This window comes from Gopherus evgoodei, chromosome 1 (genome assembly GCF_007399415.2).
Source record: "Gopherus evgoodei ecotype Sinaloan lineage chromosome 1, rGopEvg1_v1.p, whole genome shotgun sequence".
In the NCBI taxonomy this organism is placed as follows: Eukaryota; Metazoa; Chordata; order Testudines; family Testudinidae; genus Gopherus; species Gopherus evgoodei.
In genome coordinates, this window is record NC_044322.1 from 47,799,562 (window position 1) to 47,815,074 (window position 15,513).

At 44.4% G+C, this 15,513-nt stretch overlaps 1 protein-coding gene across 1 annotated transcript in view; it reads right to left on the reverse strand.

Moving 5' to 3' along the window:
- Positions 1-15,513, reverse strand: part of DCLK1 (doublecortin like kinase 1) — a 363,641-nt gene that overhangs the window by 87,445 nt on the left and 260,683 nt on the right. Inside the window, 1 exon segment of the mRNA XM_030543952.1 lies at positions 11,460-11,576. Within this exon segment, the coding sequence (XP_030399812.1) occupies positions 11,460-11,576 (117 nt within the window).

The following is a 15,513-nucleotide window of genomic DNA, read 5'->3' on the forward strand; positions in this document are numbered from 1 at the left end:
TTATAATTCAGAAGCTACTTTAAAAAAAATAAAGAACCGTAAATAACAAAACAGATCTGTCAGGACAACCTAATGAAAACATAACTCTCTCCCATTAAAAATATAAAGAAAACTTTACCCATTTTGTTCAGTTCGGCAACCTGACTGCTCCTATGGAAATCACTTCCTAATCATAGGTGATGCAAATAGCTTTGCTTAAAACTTTCCAACATAAGATCCTGTTTTTATTTACTTGATAATTTTAATGGTTTAGACAAATTTTCCGTGCCAACTGTCTAACTTGGGCTGAATTGTTTTGAAAAGTTTCAGCGAAAACAATGTGGTCATTTATCAGAATCAGTTAGGGGAAAAACGACATTTTCTGACATTAATATTCTTATAAATGTCTCATTGAGAAGCTCTATCCCCAGGCTTTGGGAGAGGGAGTGAAAATTGGCAAGATGTCTACCTAGTACAGGGGTGGGCAAACTATGGCCCAGGTGCCACATCTGGCCCTCCAGAGGTTTTAATCCTGCCCTCATGCTCCCTCCAGGGAGCGGGGTTGGGGGCTTGCCCCACTCTGCGCAGCTCCCAGAAGCAGCGGCATTTCCCTCCTCCAGCTCCTATGCATAGGGGTAGCCAGGGGGTTCTGCATGCTGCACCCGCCCCAAACGCCGCCCTTGCAGCTCCCATTGGCCAGGAACTACAGCCAATGAGAGTTGCAAGGGTGGTGCCTGTGGACAGGGAAGCGGGTAGATTCGCCTGGCAGCACCTCCGTGTAGGAGCTGGAGGTGGGACATGCCTCTGCTTCTAGGAGCTGTTTGAGGTAAGCGCCCCCCAGAGTCTGCACCCCTGATCCCCTCCCGTGCCCCAACCTCCTGCCCCAGCCCTGATCCCCCTTGCACTCTCTGAACCCCTAGGTCCCAGCCCAGAGCGCCCTCCTGCACCTCCAACCCCTCATCCCCAGCCCCACACGCCCATCCAGAGCCCTTACGCCCCCCGCACCTCAACCCCCAATTTCATGAGCATTCATGACCCGCCACACAATTTCCATACCCAGATGTGGCCCTCAAATCAAAAAGTTTGCCCATCCCTGACCTAGTATCAGAATGGGGGCACAAGGGGGATAGGGCTTGTAGGAAATGTAGCAGAACGGTCTGTAATCACTACAGTACACTTCCCTCTGAACCTAGAATAAAAGCCAGGGTTCTTGAGTCTCTACATTCCATTGATGTGAAATCTGACAGCTAAAAGTCTGCCTCCTCTCCCCTGGCAGCTGGCTCACATAGCATAGTGGGTTGTCAATCTCTATCAGTTATTCTGTTAGCTCAAGTAGCAGAGGTCTGTGCTGTGGATTCTAAAGGTTCCAACCCTGTTGTTAAACCAATGCGAGTCAAAATGGTTCCACATGAAGAAATGTCAGGTTTTTTCTGATTGCTTTTTTTGAAAATCTGGGAAATGACATACAAAAACACTACATTAAAAGAACGTTAAATTTGCAAAGTTAAGATTTCACAAGCAACCTTGAATCTGGCATTTCCAATTTCAGACCCTTTGTGTATATGCATTGTGATACCGTTTTTAGTTAGATGATCCCACAGTTTTTTCCCCCAGCACAGGACCTCTGCCTCATTCAGTACATAGGATGGGCAATGCTCACTGAATGAGCAGCTATCCTATATTTCATTTTATCCTTTTGTTCAATGTATAGCTTTGTGCCTTACTTACTGCACACCAATTAAACCACACTCTGAATACAGTAACTCCTCACTTAACATTGTAGTTATGTTCCTGAAAAATGCAACTAAGTGAAACGATGTTAAGCGAATCCAATTTCTCCATAAGAATGAATGTAAATGGCAAATGGGGGGGTTAGGTTCCAGGGACATTTTTTTTTTGCTATACAGTACAATACTGTACTATAGTTGGGAGGTGCCCACTTTACCGCACACAGGCACAGCCCACTGGCACTGGAGACAATGAGGCAGGCAAGGAGGCTGAAGGTGCTGTAGGCTAGGAGAAGCACATTGCACAGCAGTAGCAGCTTCCCCTACTCTGCAAGCACCAGGGGCGGGGGACTCAACCCTCGACCCCCCCACTCCACCCCTTCCCCCAAACCCCCACCCTTAACTCGCCTCTTCTCCTCTGCCTTTACTCCACATGTTGCGTCTTCACTCCTCCCTTTTCCTGCTGCCCACGGTAATCAGCTGGCTTGTGACGTTCAGGGGGCAGAAGGGAGGGGGGAGGAGTGAGGACTCAGCACGTAGGCTCCCCCCTCCCTCCTGCCCATGGCAATCAGCTGGCTTGCGGTGTTTGGGAGGCAGGGGAAGGAGAGGGAACCTGCGTGCTGAGTCCTCACTCCTCCCCCCCTCCCTCCTGAACGCTGCAAGCCAGCTGATTGCTGCAGGTAAGAGGTGGGGGGAGAGGAGGGAGGCACAGATCCGCGGGGTCTGCCGGAGGGTGGGATGTGCTGTGGGGAGGTTAGGGGAGCTGATGTGGGGGCCGCCAGCTGTGGACAAAGCAGGCAGCCAAATAACGTTATAGTGAAGCATTGCATAACTTTAAATAGAGCATGTTCTGTAATTGAGCGGGGACATAAGATGGAAACAACGTTAAGCAAGAGGATGTTAAGAGGGGAGTTACTGTACAAGTATTAATTTTCTTATGAGCTATTCTGTGGCACTCAGTACTGTAGCATCTGAGTGCTTCACAAACATTAATGATTTAACTTCACAAGACCCCTAGAGGTTAGGTGGTATTATTCCAATTTTACACAGATGGGAACTGAGGCATATAGAAATTAAGGTCAAAAGTCTCCACTAATTTCAGTGCCTGATTTGAGATGCTGAGGACTGGATTTTTATTAGAACTTAACATTTTACAGCACTATTTGTGCTCAGAATGTAGCTCTCACTGATTTCGTCTGAAGGTGTGAGAGCTCAGCCACCATTCTGTAAATCAGATTACAGATTTTTATGTTGGCCCCCCAGATAATGAAGAACCCATAATTCGTGGTCACCTGTGAAAAGTTTTGTTTAAGCGAATTGCCCAGCATCACATGGGAACTCTGTGGCAGAGGCAAAAATAGGAACCAATTATCCAGGATGGCATTCAATTGCCTAAAGAGAAACCATACTTTCTTTCCCAACAGTCCCCGGTCTCACTCACCACACGCATTCCAACCTGCTGGATGCCAGGGGAGTAGTGGGGATGAGTCAGCTGGTTAAACCCAGAACTATAGGACATCCAGAAAGAGCCACAGATCCTATAAGGCAGCAGGACTACTCCTTTGGGAAGCGAAGACTGATTAAAACAAAAAAAAAATGCTGCAAGTGATATTGCTGCTAACTGCTATAGTGGCATCTTTTCATGGCTAGACTATATACTCCCATAGCATGCAAAGTAGCCCAGGAGTCCTTTAAAGAATGCAGGGTTTCATTGTTTTTTCTGAAAACAAAACCCAGCCATCAAATAGTAAGTCCTCAATGGTTTGTTGCACATCGGGTGTAATGCCCGAATTCTGCATCCATGAGGTGCAACTCATGGTTACAGCCACCACCATAATTCTGACCACGGCATCTGCTACATCCAGAGCTGACTGCAACAAGACCTGAGCCACCATACATCCTTCTGCAAGGAAGGCCATAAACTCTTCCCTAGAGAGTTCAGGCAACTTGTCAATGAACTTAGACCTGGCCGTCCAATTGAAAAAGTCATATTTAGAGAGTAAGACCTGCTGGTTCGCTATGCACATTTCCAAAGAGGAGGAAGTATAAATCTACCATCCCATTAAGTACATCCTCTTGGAATCTTTGTCCTTAGGGAAGGACTTATACATCTCCTGATGTGGGTGCTATCATTTGCTGAAGTTACCACCAGTGAGTCGAGGCTGGATGGAAGTAGAAGCCCTCAAAATCCTTCATATGGATGAAGTACCACTTCTCAAATGCTTTGCTGTGGGAGACAATGAAGCTGGAGCATTCCCAGAGGTCCTTTGCAGGTTCCAAGAGAGCCTCATTTATTGGGAGGGCTTCTCTCTCTGGAGCTGGTGACTGGACAATATCCAGAGGCTTATGCATATTCTCCTGCAGGAATTCCATCCACATAACCAAGGTAGAGACCATAAGCCATATTAGGACCTCCTGAAGCATAACGTCCTCCGGTACCAAGGGAGAGGAGGATTCCAGCACAGTAGAGTCATCCATAGAGGACAAGGAAGTGGTTTGCTATGCTGACAATGGGTCCTGTTCTTGCACCACAGGATCTGGTCAGAATAATCCTGAAGGGCCAGAGGGAATGAGCTCAACAGTTGCTTGCAGCTAAGGTGGTCTGGGAGCAGGAGCTACCATTGGCATGAGTGATCTAGCTCTGGAGCAGGTCATGTCATACCTCAGGGACCGAGGAGCGTCCTACGGACTCCAAGGAGGACATTAGGCTTATGGATAATGGATTAGTGGCTAGAAGGCACCATGTCAAAAGACCCTGTCCTGATTATAGGACAGATGCCAATCTTGGTACTAATGGTGATCTAAGGGCTCTCTCTGGCACCTATCCAATGATGAGGGACAGGACAATCCTGAGCTACATCATGAGAAGTTCTGGAGGTTCTCTGATGACAACTGGGCAAACAACAATCAGATAGATCTGAAGCCCAATACAGGGGCATTATTGGTGCCAAAGAGGAATGGGGGATTGGCAGTGAGGGTACTGAATGATACACTCTCCCATCCAGTACCAGGAGAGATGCCAGTACTGAGGCTAAGGGAGGTACCAAGCTCGATGAAGGGATGTGCCATCACGACAATGATGATGCTGAAGAATCCCTTGATGTTAAAGGATTCTTCTGTGCTGGGCCCAGTATAGGCCCCAACTCAAAAGCTGAGGCCCAGGCAGCGTGAGCTGTGGTGCCAATGAGCCTGGCAGCTCTGTGACATGGCCAGAAGGTGCTAGTGGCACAATGGAGGATGAGTCCGTAGAAACCAAGGCACTAGTGGACTCTTGAACCAGTAGTGAGTCTGAGACTGAAAAGCAAAGCAGGTCTTATGCCGCTGTTGGTGCTGGTGCTGACATCACTGATACCAAACTCAACATAGCTGGAACCAGAGTTGACAATACAGGCTCTTGGAGACTTCAGTACAATATCAGGGAGCAGTTAGATGGACCTTTATCCTGTGTGCCAGAGGGAGTATGGTGCTGTTCAGCACTCCTCTTGGAAGTCAACAAGGAGTCACCCCGAGTTCTAGAGTCACCCCGAGTCCTAGAATGCTTTTTGTAGGACTTCTTCCTCAATATACCAGAGGAGGGGGAATGATCTTTCTTCCTCTTGGGGAAGATGGCAGAGCCCAAGTGCGGAGCAGCATTAGTGGCTGAATCTGAAGATGACCACTAAACAGACAAGGGCCTCACTGCCTAAGTGGGCCTCACGGCCTGCTCCAGCAGGTGGTGCTTCAGCCACAAGTCTCTCATCACCTGAGGCCTCCTTGTGAATGACTTGCAGATGGAGCACCACTCTTGACCAAAACACAAGCACCGTATGTGGGGATGTGATGGGTTGGATCACAGAAACCCCGTTGGGAGCTGCCACCCGATGTGCCCAGACTACCTCTATCACTGCTTTCCCTGCCAGCTCAGGACTCCAGCACCCTGTCTTGCTGAGCCAGACACTCCCATCTGCTCCAGTAAAGACCCAGGGTCTGAATTACTTGACCCAAAGCAGCAAGTTTACCTGAAAGCAGCTAACAGAAGTGTTCCTGTCTTTAACACTTAGATGCCCAACTCCCAATGGGGTCTAAACCCAAATAAATCCGTTTTACCCTGTATAAAGCTTATACAGGTAAACTCATAAATTGTTCACCCTCTATAACACTGATAGAGAAGGATGCACAGTTGTTTGCTCCCCAACTATTATTAATTAACTCAGAGTATGTATTAAGTAAGAAGTGATTTTATTAAATACAGAAAGTAGGATTTAAGTGGTTCCAAGTAGTAACAGACAGAACAAAGTAAGTCACCAAGCAAAATAAAATAAAATGCACAAATCTATGTCTAATCAAACTGAATACAGATAAGATTCGCACCAGTTCCAGAATGCTTCCTTTTACAGACTAATCTCCTTTTAGCCTGGGTCCAGCAGTCTCTCACCCCTTGTAGTCACTGTTCTTTGTTCCAGTTTCTTCCAATTATCCTGGGAAGTGGAAATGCTCTCTATTTAGTCAGCTGAAGACAAAATGGAGGGGTCTCCCAGGGGTTTAAATAGACTTTCTCTTGTGGGTGGAGACTCCCTCCTCTCTCCTATGCAAAGTCCAGCTTCGAGATGGAGTTCTGAAGTCACCTGGGCAAGTCACATGTCCATGCATGACTCACAGTCGTTACAGACAGAAGCCATTGTCCACATGGTATTTTGTATGTCTCCAGGAAGACTTAGGTGGATTGGAGCAGTCCAAGATGCATTGTTCCTCAAGTGCTTCCTGATCGGGTCCTTAACCTTGCGAATTCTTTCCTAAAGAAGCTGACCAAACGCCTCACAAAGCTTACTTAGAAATCAAGCCAGTATACAGCCAATATTCTTAACCTCAAGTACAAAATGATATATGTATACAAATAGGATGAATAGATATAGTAGACCATAACCTTTACAGAGGTATGTTACATGGCACAGGCAGCACAGTTATGTCATAGTCCCATAAAGCGTTATGGGTACAGCGTCACAGGGGATCATTGTTGGGAACTGCCTTTCCCCACCCCCCACCCCCAACAGACAATGCTTGAACCCTGGTGAGGGCATCGCGCAGGGGAGCCAACTATTCTAATTAATACTAAACTTTATTGAAGATACCACTACTATATACAAGAAATTTTTCTCAGAGACTGAGACAGAAAGTGCAAGGTGAAGAACACCACGCAGCTCCGACTCTATCCATGGGAAGTAAGAAGGAACTGAGGAGGCTGGGATAGTGCTGCCCTTATATGGCCAGGGGAGGAGCCAGAGCTGCAGGCTGCGAGTGGCACCCCACCAGCTATTGCTAGCTAAAATTCTCTGCTCAGGTGTGCAGGACAGACATACACCGAAGTACGATACATGGCTGCATCTACTTGAAGAAGAATACAGAAGTTTGGAGGAGCAAGGAGTACACCATGATATAGGGATTGGTGATTTGGGTGGAGAGAGGCGGCCTGCGTTAACATTGTGTTTTACCCATTCTGCAGCACCCAAATGGTGACTTAAGAGGTTGTGATCTACTGGACCTTGTAGCAATTCACTCAAGCAGAAATGATCTGGTCCTTATTCCAGTTGTACAGCCCATACAATGTAAGAGAGCAGATTTGCACCACATCAGAGATTTGGAACATAAGAACGGCAATACTGAGTCAGACTAAAGGTCCATCTAGCCCAGTATCCTGTCTTCCAACAGTGACCAGTGCCAGGTGCCCCAGAGGGAAGGAACAGAACAGGTATCCACCTGTGATCCACCCTGCCACTCATTCCCAGCTTCTGGCAAACAAGGCTGGAGACACCATCCCTGTCCATCTTTGGCTAATAGCCAATGATGGACCTATCCTCCATGAATTTGTGTCCAGAAGGTGTGATAGTTTTTTTCTCATTTGGCTGAGTGTCTGAATTATTGCTACAGAGACAATATAAAAGGAATTAATAAGCGTGGAAGAACATCAATATGGAAACTGGAGGCAATTTTTCCCTCTTTGTCCTTTAATAGTGTTAGATGAAATCTTGTAGGTAAAAGTGAACAGGTTGTAAAAGGAGGTTGTACATTTCAGCAATTGAGAGCTTGGCAGACAAAAGATGTGCGTATTAATCATGTCCTGGAACATTGCTGAAATAGGGTACACTTAATGCTGCATTTCCTGGTTTTCAGAAGTTGAGTTATGCTCAACTCAGTGTTCTGCAAGGGGATGACATTTCACTAAAAAACCTTAACTTAGCTTCAACCTACGTTTTTGCTACTGAATTTATTATAATCCCTTGATTCACTTCCTGAGCACCATCCATCATGTGCACTGAATGAGGCAGGGGTCCTGTGGAAATAGTATGTGATCATGTGATTAAAGACTGTTATATGCACAAGCAGGCCAAATTAAGACTGCATGGGAAAATTCTGGCATTTCCTAATTTTTGAGTGCTTGACTTTGCAACCCTAACATTCTTTTCTGTATGTAATTTAAATGGCCAGTGTTTCTACCTTAATAAATAATTATTTATACAAATTGGAACAGTTGCAACAGAAAAGATAGCAGGACTCTCCATCCCACCCTCTGGGGAGGTCACCTAGTATGTAGAAGACTCAGATACCAAATTAGGCAGAACAGAGACTTGAACCTTTGTCTCCCACATCTCAGATAAGTGCCCTAACCATTTGGCTATTGGCTATTTTGGAGTGGGTCAGTCTGTGTCTCAGAACTTCACAAGTCTCATTTTTGTCGTGCATTGGAACAAAAATAAATCGCAAGTTTTAATTCTTTCACAATACAGAATTCTTGCTTTCTGGCCAATCCTGCTATTAACCTCATGTTCAAAACCATACTGTGTTAACATATTTGCCAACATGTAAAACATTTTGCCAGAATATTTTTTCTAAATACACCACAAGATTTGGGGTCTGCCAGAGGGATCTCTATATACCTAATTTGTGCACAGAAGAATGGTGACTTTGCACAGAAATGTTGATGAACAGATTAATGCAGTATACATTAAGCTAATTCCATCCATAAGTATAGCCTTGATGTCAATGCAGAGCCAATACAACAGCTAACAGGCCCTCACTTTTTAAAGTTTGATTTAACTTTATTCTCCACACCTATAAATTGCATGGTACTCAATTTATGTTCAGGATCAAGGAATAAATCCACCCTGTTGAGTTTTGCATGTTGGGTTAAAACACTGTTCCTTACACTGTCTGAATAAATAATTGTCCCCTATGAAAATTACTTAATTCTACTCCCTATATCATTAGTTCTCCTCATTACCTCTTTGCAGGATTCCTCTACTTCTGCTGCTGTTATGGTATCATATTCCTTGGACCTAAGATGACCATATAGTTCACTGGGAAAGCTGTTCAAGCCCTCAGACTTTCCCAGCCAAACTAGGCTATCTGGCAGGTATATGTTAAACAGGGTTCATCAGTGAATAAACTAATCCCTATATATAGTTTAAGCAATCTGGGACCCTTAGAGATAAAATACACCATATACTAATAAATATTTTTCACACTAGACACAAGGCAAGAAATGCTCATCATTTTAATTTTCAAAAGGTTTTTAAGGTATAATAAGGTATAGTAACTCCCCACTTAACGTCCTCTCGCTTAAAGTCGTTTTGATGTTACATCCCTGCTCCATTACAGAACATGCTCCATTTAAAGTTGTGCAATGTTCCACTATAACGTCGTTTGGCTGCCTGCTTTGTCCACGGCTGGCAGCCACCCCCCTCTCCCCATCAGCTTCCTTATGCCCCCCCTCAAGCACCTCCTACCCACCGGCAGACCCTGCGGATCAGCGCCTTCCCCCTGCTCCCCGTCTCATGCCCGTGGCAATCAGCTGGTTTGCGGCATTCAGGAGGCTGGGGACAGGAGTGAGGATGCAGCGCACAGTCTCCCCCACTGCCTCCTCAGTGCCACAAACCATCTGATTGCTACCGACAGGAGACGGGGGGAGCAGGGGAAAAGGCACTGATTCATGGGGTCCGCTAGCAGGCAGGAGGTCCTGGGGCGGGGGGGGGGACGGTCATAGGGGAACTGATAGAAGGGCTGCCAGCCTGTTTCACACCTGTATTAAATTGCTTGTTTGAAATGTATATAATGCCTTTTGTCTGGCAAAAAAAAAAATTTCCCTAGAACCTAACCTCTGCTATTTATATTAATTCTTATGGGAAATTGTATTTGCTTAACATCATTTTGCTTAAAGTCGCATTTATCAGGAACATAATTACAAAGTTAAGTGAAGAATTACTCTATGGCTTTATCTGCAGGTTGCAATCTCGCGTGTTCTCTGTGGATATGGTTGCCAACCCTCCAGGATTGGCCTGGAGTCTCCTGGAATTGGTATCCCTCTCCCAGTGATGATTGAAAGCAATCAGGGAGATTTTAATAAGATATTTTAGTAAAATGACATTACATCATGTTAGGAAAAAATACTCCCAGAATAGCTTCAGTCAGAGTTGGCAACTCTACGTTGTACACATATCTGCATATCCACTATTAAGAACTGTTAATTGCATATTCACTGGTCACCATTGAAAGCTAACCAATTACTTACTTTTCTCTTGGGGAAAAACTGCAGAGAGGAACACCAGCCAGACACTCCAGCCAGTAGTATAGCTGCAGAAACAGCACAAACCAGGGGGATTTGTGCATTGGGGGGATGGAATAAAAATGGGGCCCAGCAAGGCTGCCCCTTCGCCAACAACCTCTAGACTTGTGCAAATGAGACCTCCCCCATTCTGGGAGCACTGGGATATAGGGGTGCCCTGCCTCCCCCCACATGTTGTTGGAAAATAAACAGCTAGAGACTCCAGCTGATAGGAGCAGCTATAAAAGCAGCCAACTCAGGTACCTTCAGACATTCAGAGAAATGTTTATAATTTTGACTGGACTTTCTCAAGCCTGGGTTGATTGGCTGTTTGCTCCAACCCTCCTCAGTCTCTTTATCTGAGTTTCATTTCCTAACTGCTTCATTTACCATCTTCTCCCTTGCCCTTTCCCCTTCATGGGAGAGGGATGAGTCTATTAAGTGTGTACAGAGGGCTGCATGAAGATCCAAGTTTTTGCCATGGTACATTCAGTGCATTACTGCAGTAACCCTGACTCTCAGATATTATGGTTACTGCAGGTACCTGGAACAGTAAGATTTCATGGCACAGAGACTGTGTAAAATGTACCGTTTAATTTTGAAGATTTTAGCACAATAGAATCTATTGTTTTTCTGCAAATGATCCCTCTGCATTGTGAGTATTTTTCTATCAGTCTAAGCTGTCTTTTCTTGCCTTTTAACTGTCTCCTCCTAGATAAACCTACCCCTGTCCCCCCCAAAATCATGGAACTAACATGTTGTTTGTTGCCATCACATTGTTCACTCTGCTTGTGTGTTATACCCCTATCCCCACCGCATGTCTATCTTATCTATTTACACTGTGAACTCTTCTGTCTATTACTCTGGGCTTGTACAATGTCTATCCATTCTTGGTTTGTCAGGCACTTCCATAACAAACATGACTAACTATAACAGTAGTTACCATGTTGTGGTATTTAAGATTTTGCAATACAGGTATTTTTCTACCATTTAGATTGGGAAATAAACATGGTCTCTCAGAAACCGAGGTAACTGTCTGATACAAAACACGACATTTTAGTGTAAAATATTGTATATGTACAGTATCTTGCAAAAAAACCCAGAGATTTTAACATTTTACCAATTGCATTCAAAAGCATTTGTTTTTGCTAGTAGGAAACATTTCTTCTTTGCTTTACCTGAGCTGGTAGAGGCAGGAGACTTGCTGCGTCTAGATGGACCTGGGCTCTTCGTGGTGCTCCTACGTGATGTTGAAGCTATTTTGGTATAGGAAGTAGATTTCACTACCCGACATTCTAAAAGACAAAGAAACTGTACAAGTTAGCAGTTAAGGAAACTAGGAAAGAAATGTTGCAAAAACAGCACAGAAACCATAAACATTTAATCCACGCTTATATTTATTCCCCTTAAGAAGTTTTATGGGAGAGGGAAGAATTTATTGAATCTGTACAGAGGGCCCCATTAAAATCCATGCTTTTGCCACTCTACAGTGAATACAATACTGCAGCAACCCTGACTCATAAATATTATGTTTACTGCAGGTACATGGAACAGAAAGATTTCATGGCACAGAGACCATGTAAAATTTACAGTTTATTTTTGAAGATTTTATAATCCATTGTTTTTCTGTAAATGATCCCTCTGCATTGTGATGTATCAGAGGGGCAGCTGTGTTAGTATGGATCTGTAAAAGCAGCAATGAATCCTGTGGCATCTTATAGACTAACAGACGTTTTGGAGATGAGTGTGCATCTGACGAAGCGGGTATTCACCAACGAAAGCTCATGCTCCAAAACGTCTGTTAGTCTATAAGGTGCCACAGGATACTTTGCTGCTTCTGCATTGTGAGTGTTTTTCTATCAGTCTAAGCTGTATTTTCTAGGAGAACGTACCAGAAGACTGCTCTTATATATCAAAATGTTAAGAGTATACGTCTGATATGATGCAGGTGTCTGTCACTCATGAAAGATTTGAGGAAAATGAAGCAAGGTTGTTGCTCCTGCTTAATTCTCTGGTGAGGAACAACCCACCCTGTAGCACATGTAATTCATCATAGGTTGAGGGAAATGGCACTATTTGCTCATAAGAAACAACAGTAAAATCAATGAAGGGGCGAAATTACCCTCCCACTTGAGAACACAGCAAGCTGTTCAGGTTAGAGTTTATATACACCCACATGGCTCTTGCATTCATGCCTGCAAAATGGTTCTTGTCCTGAGGATGGATAGAATATATGTGCATGAAAGCAGAGGGATTACAGTCATAATGGTAACAAATTTCATCATCGGACACTTCACAGAGTTTAAAACAAACAAACAAACAAAGATTTAGGCTTTTTAGCCCAGATAGGATTAGAAGATTCGGCAACAATGTGTGCACTGAGTTCACATGACAGCATCACTTCACTTTCTTAACTTAAGAGAAACTGATCCACTAATTTATTTGTGCATCAGGACTGTCTTCCCATCTTCCTCCACACAGGTTCCTTCCAAATTGTTTAAGAGAAACGAACAAGCATTTTGGTGTCACTGGCCAAAACACACTGCATATATGTATATCGTTTATCTTTATAGTCAATCAACGGCACCTGTGATGTCGTTCAGACAAGAAAGAAGGAGAATCAAGCACAAATAATCAACTGTACCATATCTATCAACAAGGGATGTAATCAAGTATATTTCTAGTGGCTAGCCTAACAATTTTCAGGACCTCAAGCTACAGGAGTGGATAGGAGGAGGAAGTGATGAGTTCCTAGGGAAGTGTCTGGAGGAGCCATGAGGAGACCTTGTACTAGTGATAAGCAGAAATGCAGAATGCATTTGCTCTATTCTAAAAAGGTAGTTACTAGCTGAAACCAGTAATACACCAGGGTAAAATTTTCAATTGTATTTCCACTAGAAACTGTGAGAGAAACGTCACACTAATATATTTACATCAAAAGAAGATCCAAAAACCTTCTGCGCATGTCAAACACAGGAAGTTCTTTAGGTCAAGGTTTAAAACATAAGGTAATATAATGTGTCAAATTCTTTGTTTTTTATGGAACTAATGCCACTAATGATGCATACTGAAAAAAAAAAGTGTGGGACATAGGCGCAGAATTTCTAATCTGCCAGGGGGTGCTCCCCGTAACTCCAGCTAGGCCCCACCTCCACTCTATCGCTTTCCCCAAAGTGCCACCATGCCCAGCTTCTTCCCATCCCCCCTCTGCCTCGCCCCATCTCTTCCTGCCCTGCCCCCACCCTGCCTCTTCCCCATCCAGTTCCTCCCCCTTCCCCAGGGATGCCGTGCCCTCGCTCCTCCCCCCTCACCCACAGCACATCCTGATGCCACAAAACATCTTATCCGCGACAGGCAGAAGGTGCTGAGAAGGAGGGGGAGGTACTGATCAGTGAGGCCCACCAGTGGGCAGGAGGCGCTGGGGGAAGGGGGAGGTTCTGGTACGGGGGCTCTTCTTCGCTGCCTATCACTCGCCTCCCTGTTTGTCTCCTCATGCCACTCGTCCACCCGACTCCTCTCCCTACTGCCTCCTCTTGATTTTATCGAAGACTCCAAATCATGGGGTCAAGGGCAGTCTTCCCGATTAGCCATACCCAAGGAACAGCTCTGTTAATAGGTGCTATGCAAACCACTAATACAGATGGATCTCATTACCCAAAAGTATTAGAATACAGTCTATTTCACTTGACAAGAGCAAATTCCTCACATACAGTCCCTTAAAAGCAAGGAAATATCTAGTTAAGAGAACTTTCCTTACTGTATATTGTGGTTAGATGTTCTGTTGTGTGTGCGTGTTCTCCCTGTGTGCTGTCCCAGCTCTGCGCAGACTGCTGGCATGGCAGACCTCAAGCGGACTGCAAGATCCATTAAGGTATGAAGGCGCCCAGCCAGGTTTATTGTTGACAAAAACATGGTATTAGCACTTGGCAGACCCTACAGGGATACTAAAACATGTATGCCCATGACAATGGACGCAGCTAGACTGTGGTCTGGAAAGGCAAGCATGTGGGAAAGGTGCCTCTGCGGCACACACCAGTGTGTGGCAACTTTTATCTTCAAATATTGTAATAGCACTAGACAAAAAGAGTAAGGACATGTCTACACTGTAGCACTACATCAGTGCACCTGGTGAAGACATTCTATACCAACAGGAGAGCGCTCTCCTGTTGGCATAATTGCTCCATCTCAGTGAGAAGTGTTAAGTTCCTGCTGCCATAGCACTAGTGTAGACAGTACAAAACTTGCATCACTTGGTGGGAGCGGGGGGTTCCACACCCCCAAGCGACGGAAGTTAGATCACCTTAACTGGTAGTGTAGAGCTTCTCTAAGTTTCCACTGAGGAATTTAACACTATTGTACTACTAAGCCTCTGCTTGCCAGACACTGAGATTAATAGGTCTTGACTTTGTTTCAAAGTTTATATACAAGATTCTGCTGCCACATCCCCACTTGGAAAACTAAGCTGTAATGTAAGCTAACAGTTTCCACTAAATAATGGAATTAATCACCCCAGAATGGCCACTTCCATACATAAAGACTAAATCAGCTGCAGCAGTATTGGGGAGGGTATAAGGCTAGGTATATTACATTAAAAATGATTAGAAAAAAATAATAATTTTCCACTTCAATTGAGATGGTAATGGAATTTCAGCCAAAGGAGAAGGGAAAAACAAGCAATCCCAACCCCACCCCCACCTTCTGTACACAGCATCACCCTTTCCTGACTGCACAGTGATTCATGTAGGCTTCATAAGTTATAAAATAAAACCGTATGAATTTCTCCTGATTTTCTTTTTGTCCCTCTCAACCAAATCAGAGAGTACTACAGGAACAGAGCCCCACCCACACAAAGAAACAGTGAAAAAAAAGGTCTCTTGACTCTCTTGGCCACAGGGCTAGGCTCAGTCAAAGGAGAACAGAAAAGTAGTAAAAGGTTTTTTCAGAGTATGTTCAGATGGGACTCAGAATGTTTGGCAAAGCTCTATTATTTCCCGTCACCACTGTCTGATATAGACTGATGAAGGATCAAGACAGTTTGGGTGTAAATGCTGATTCTATGCACAATAATACAAAGAAAAAAGGAGTCAACACTTATGTATTACTACAAAACTCTGTTCCAAGATGCAGAATGCCAGATAATAGATTTCAGCAAGAATATCTAGCAATAAAAATGTTATATATTATACCACTAAGAAAACTGCAAAATGACAACTAGAACAGACAACCACAAAA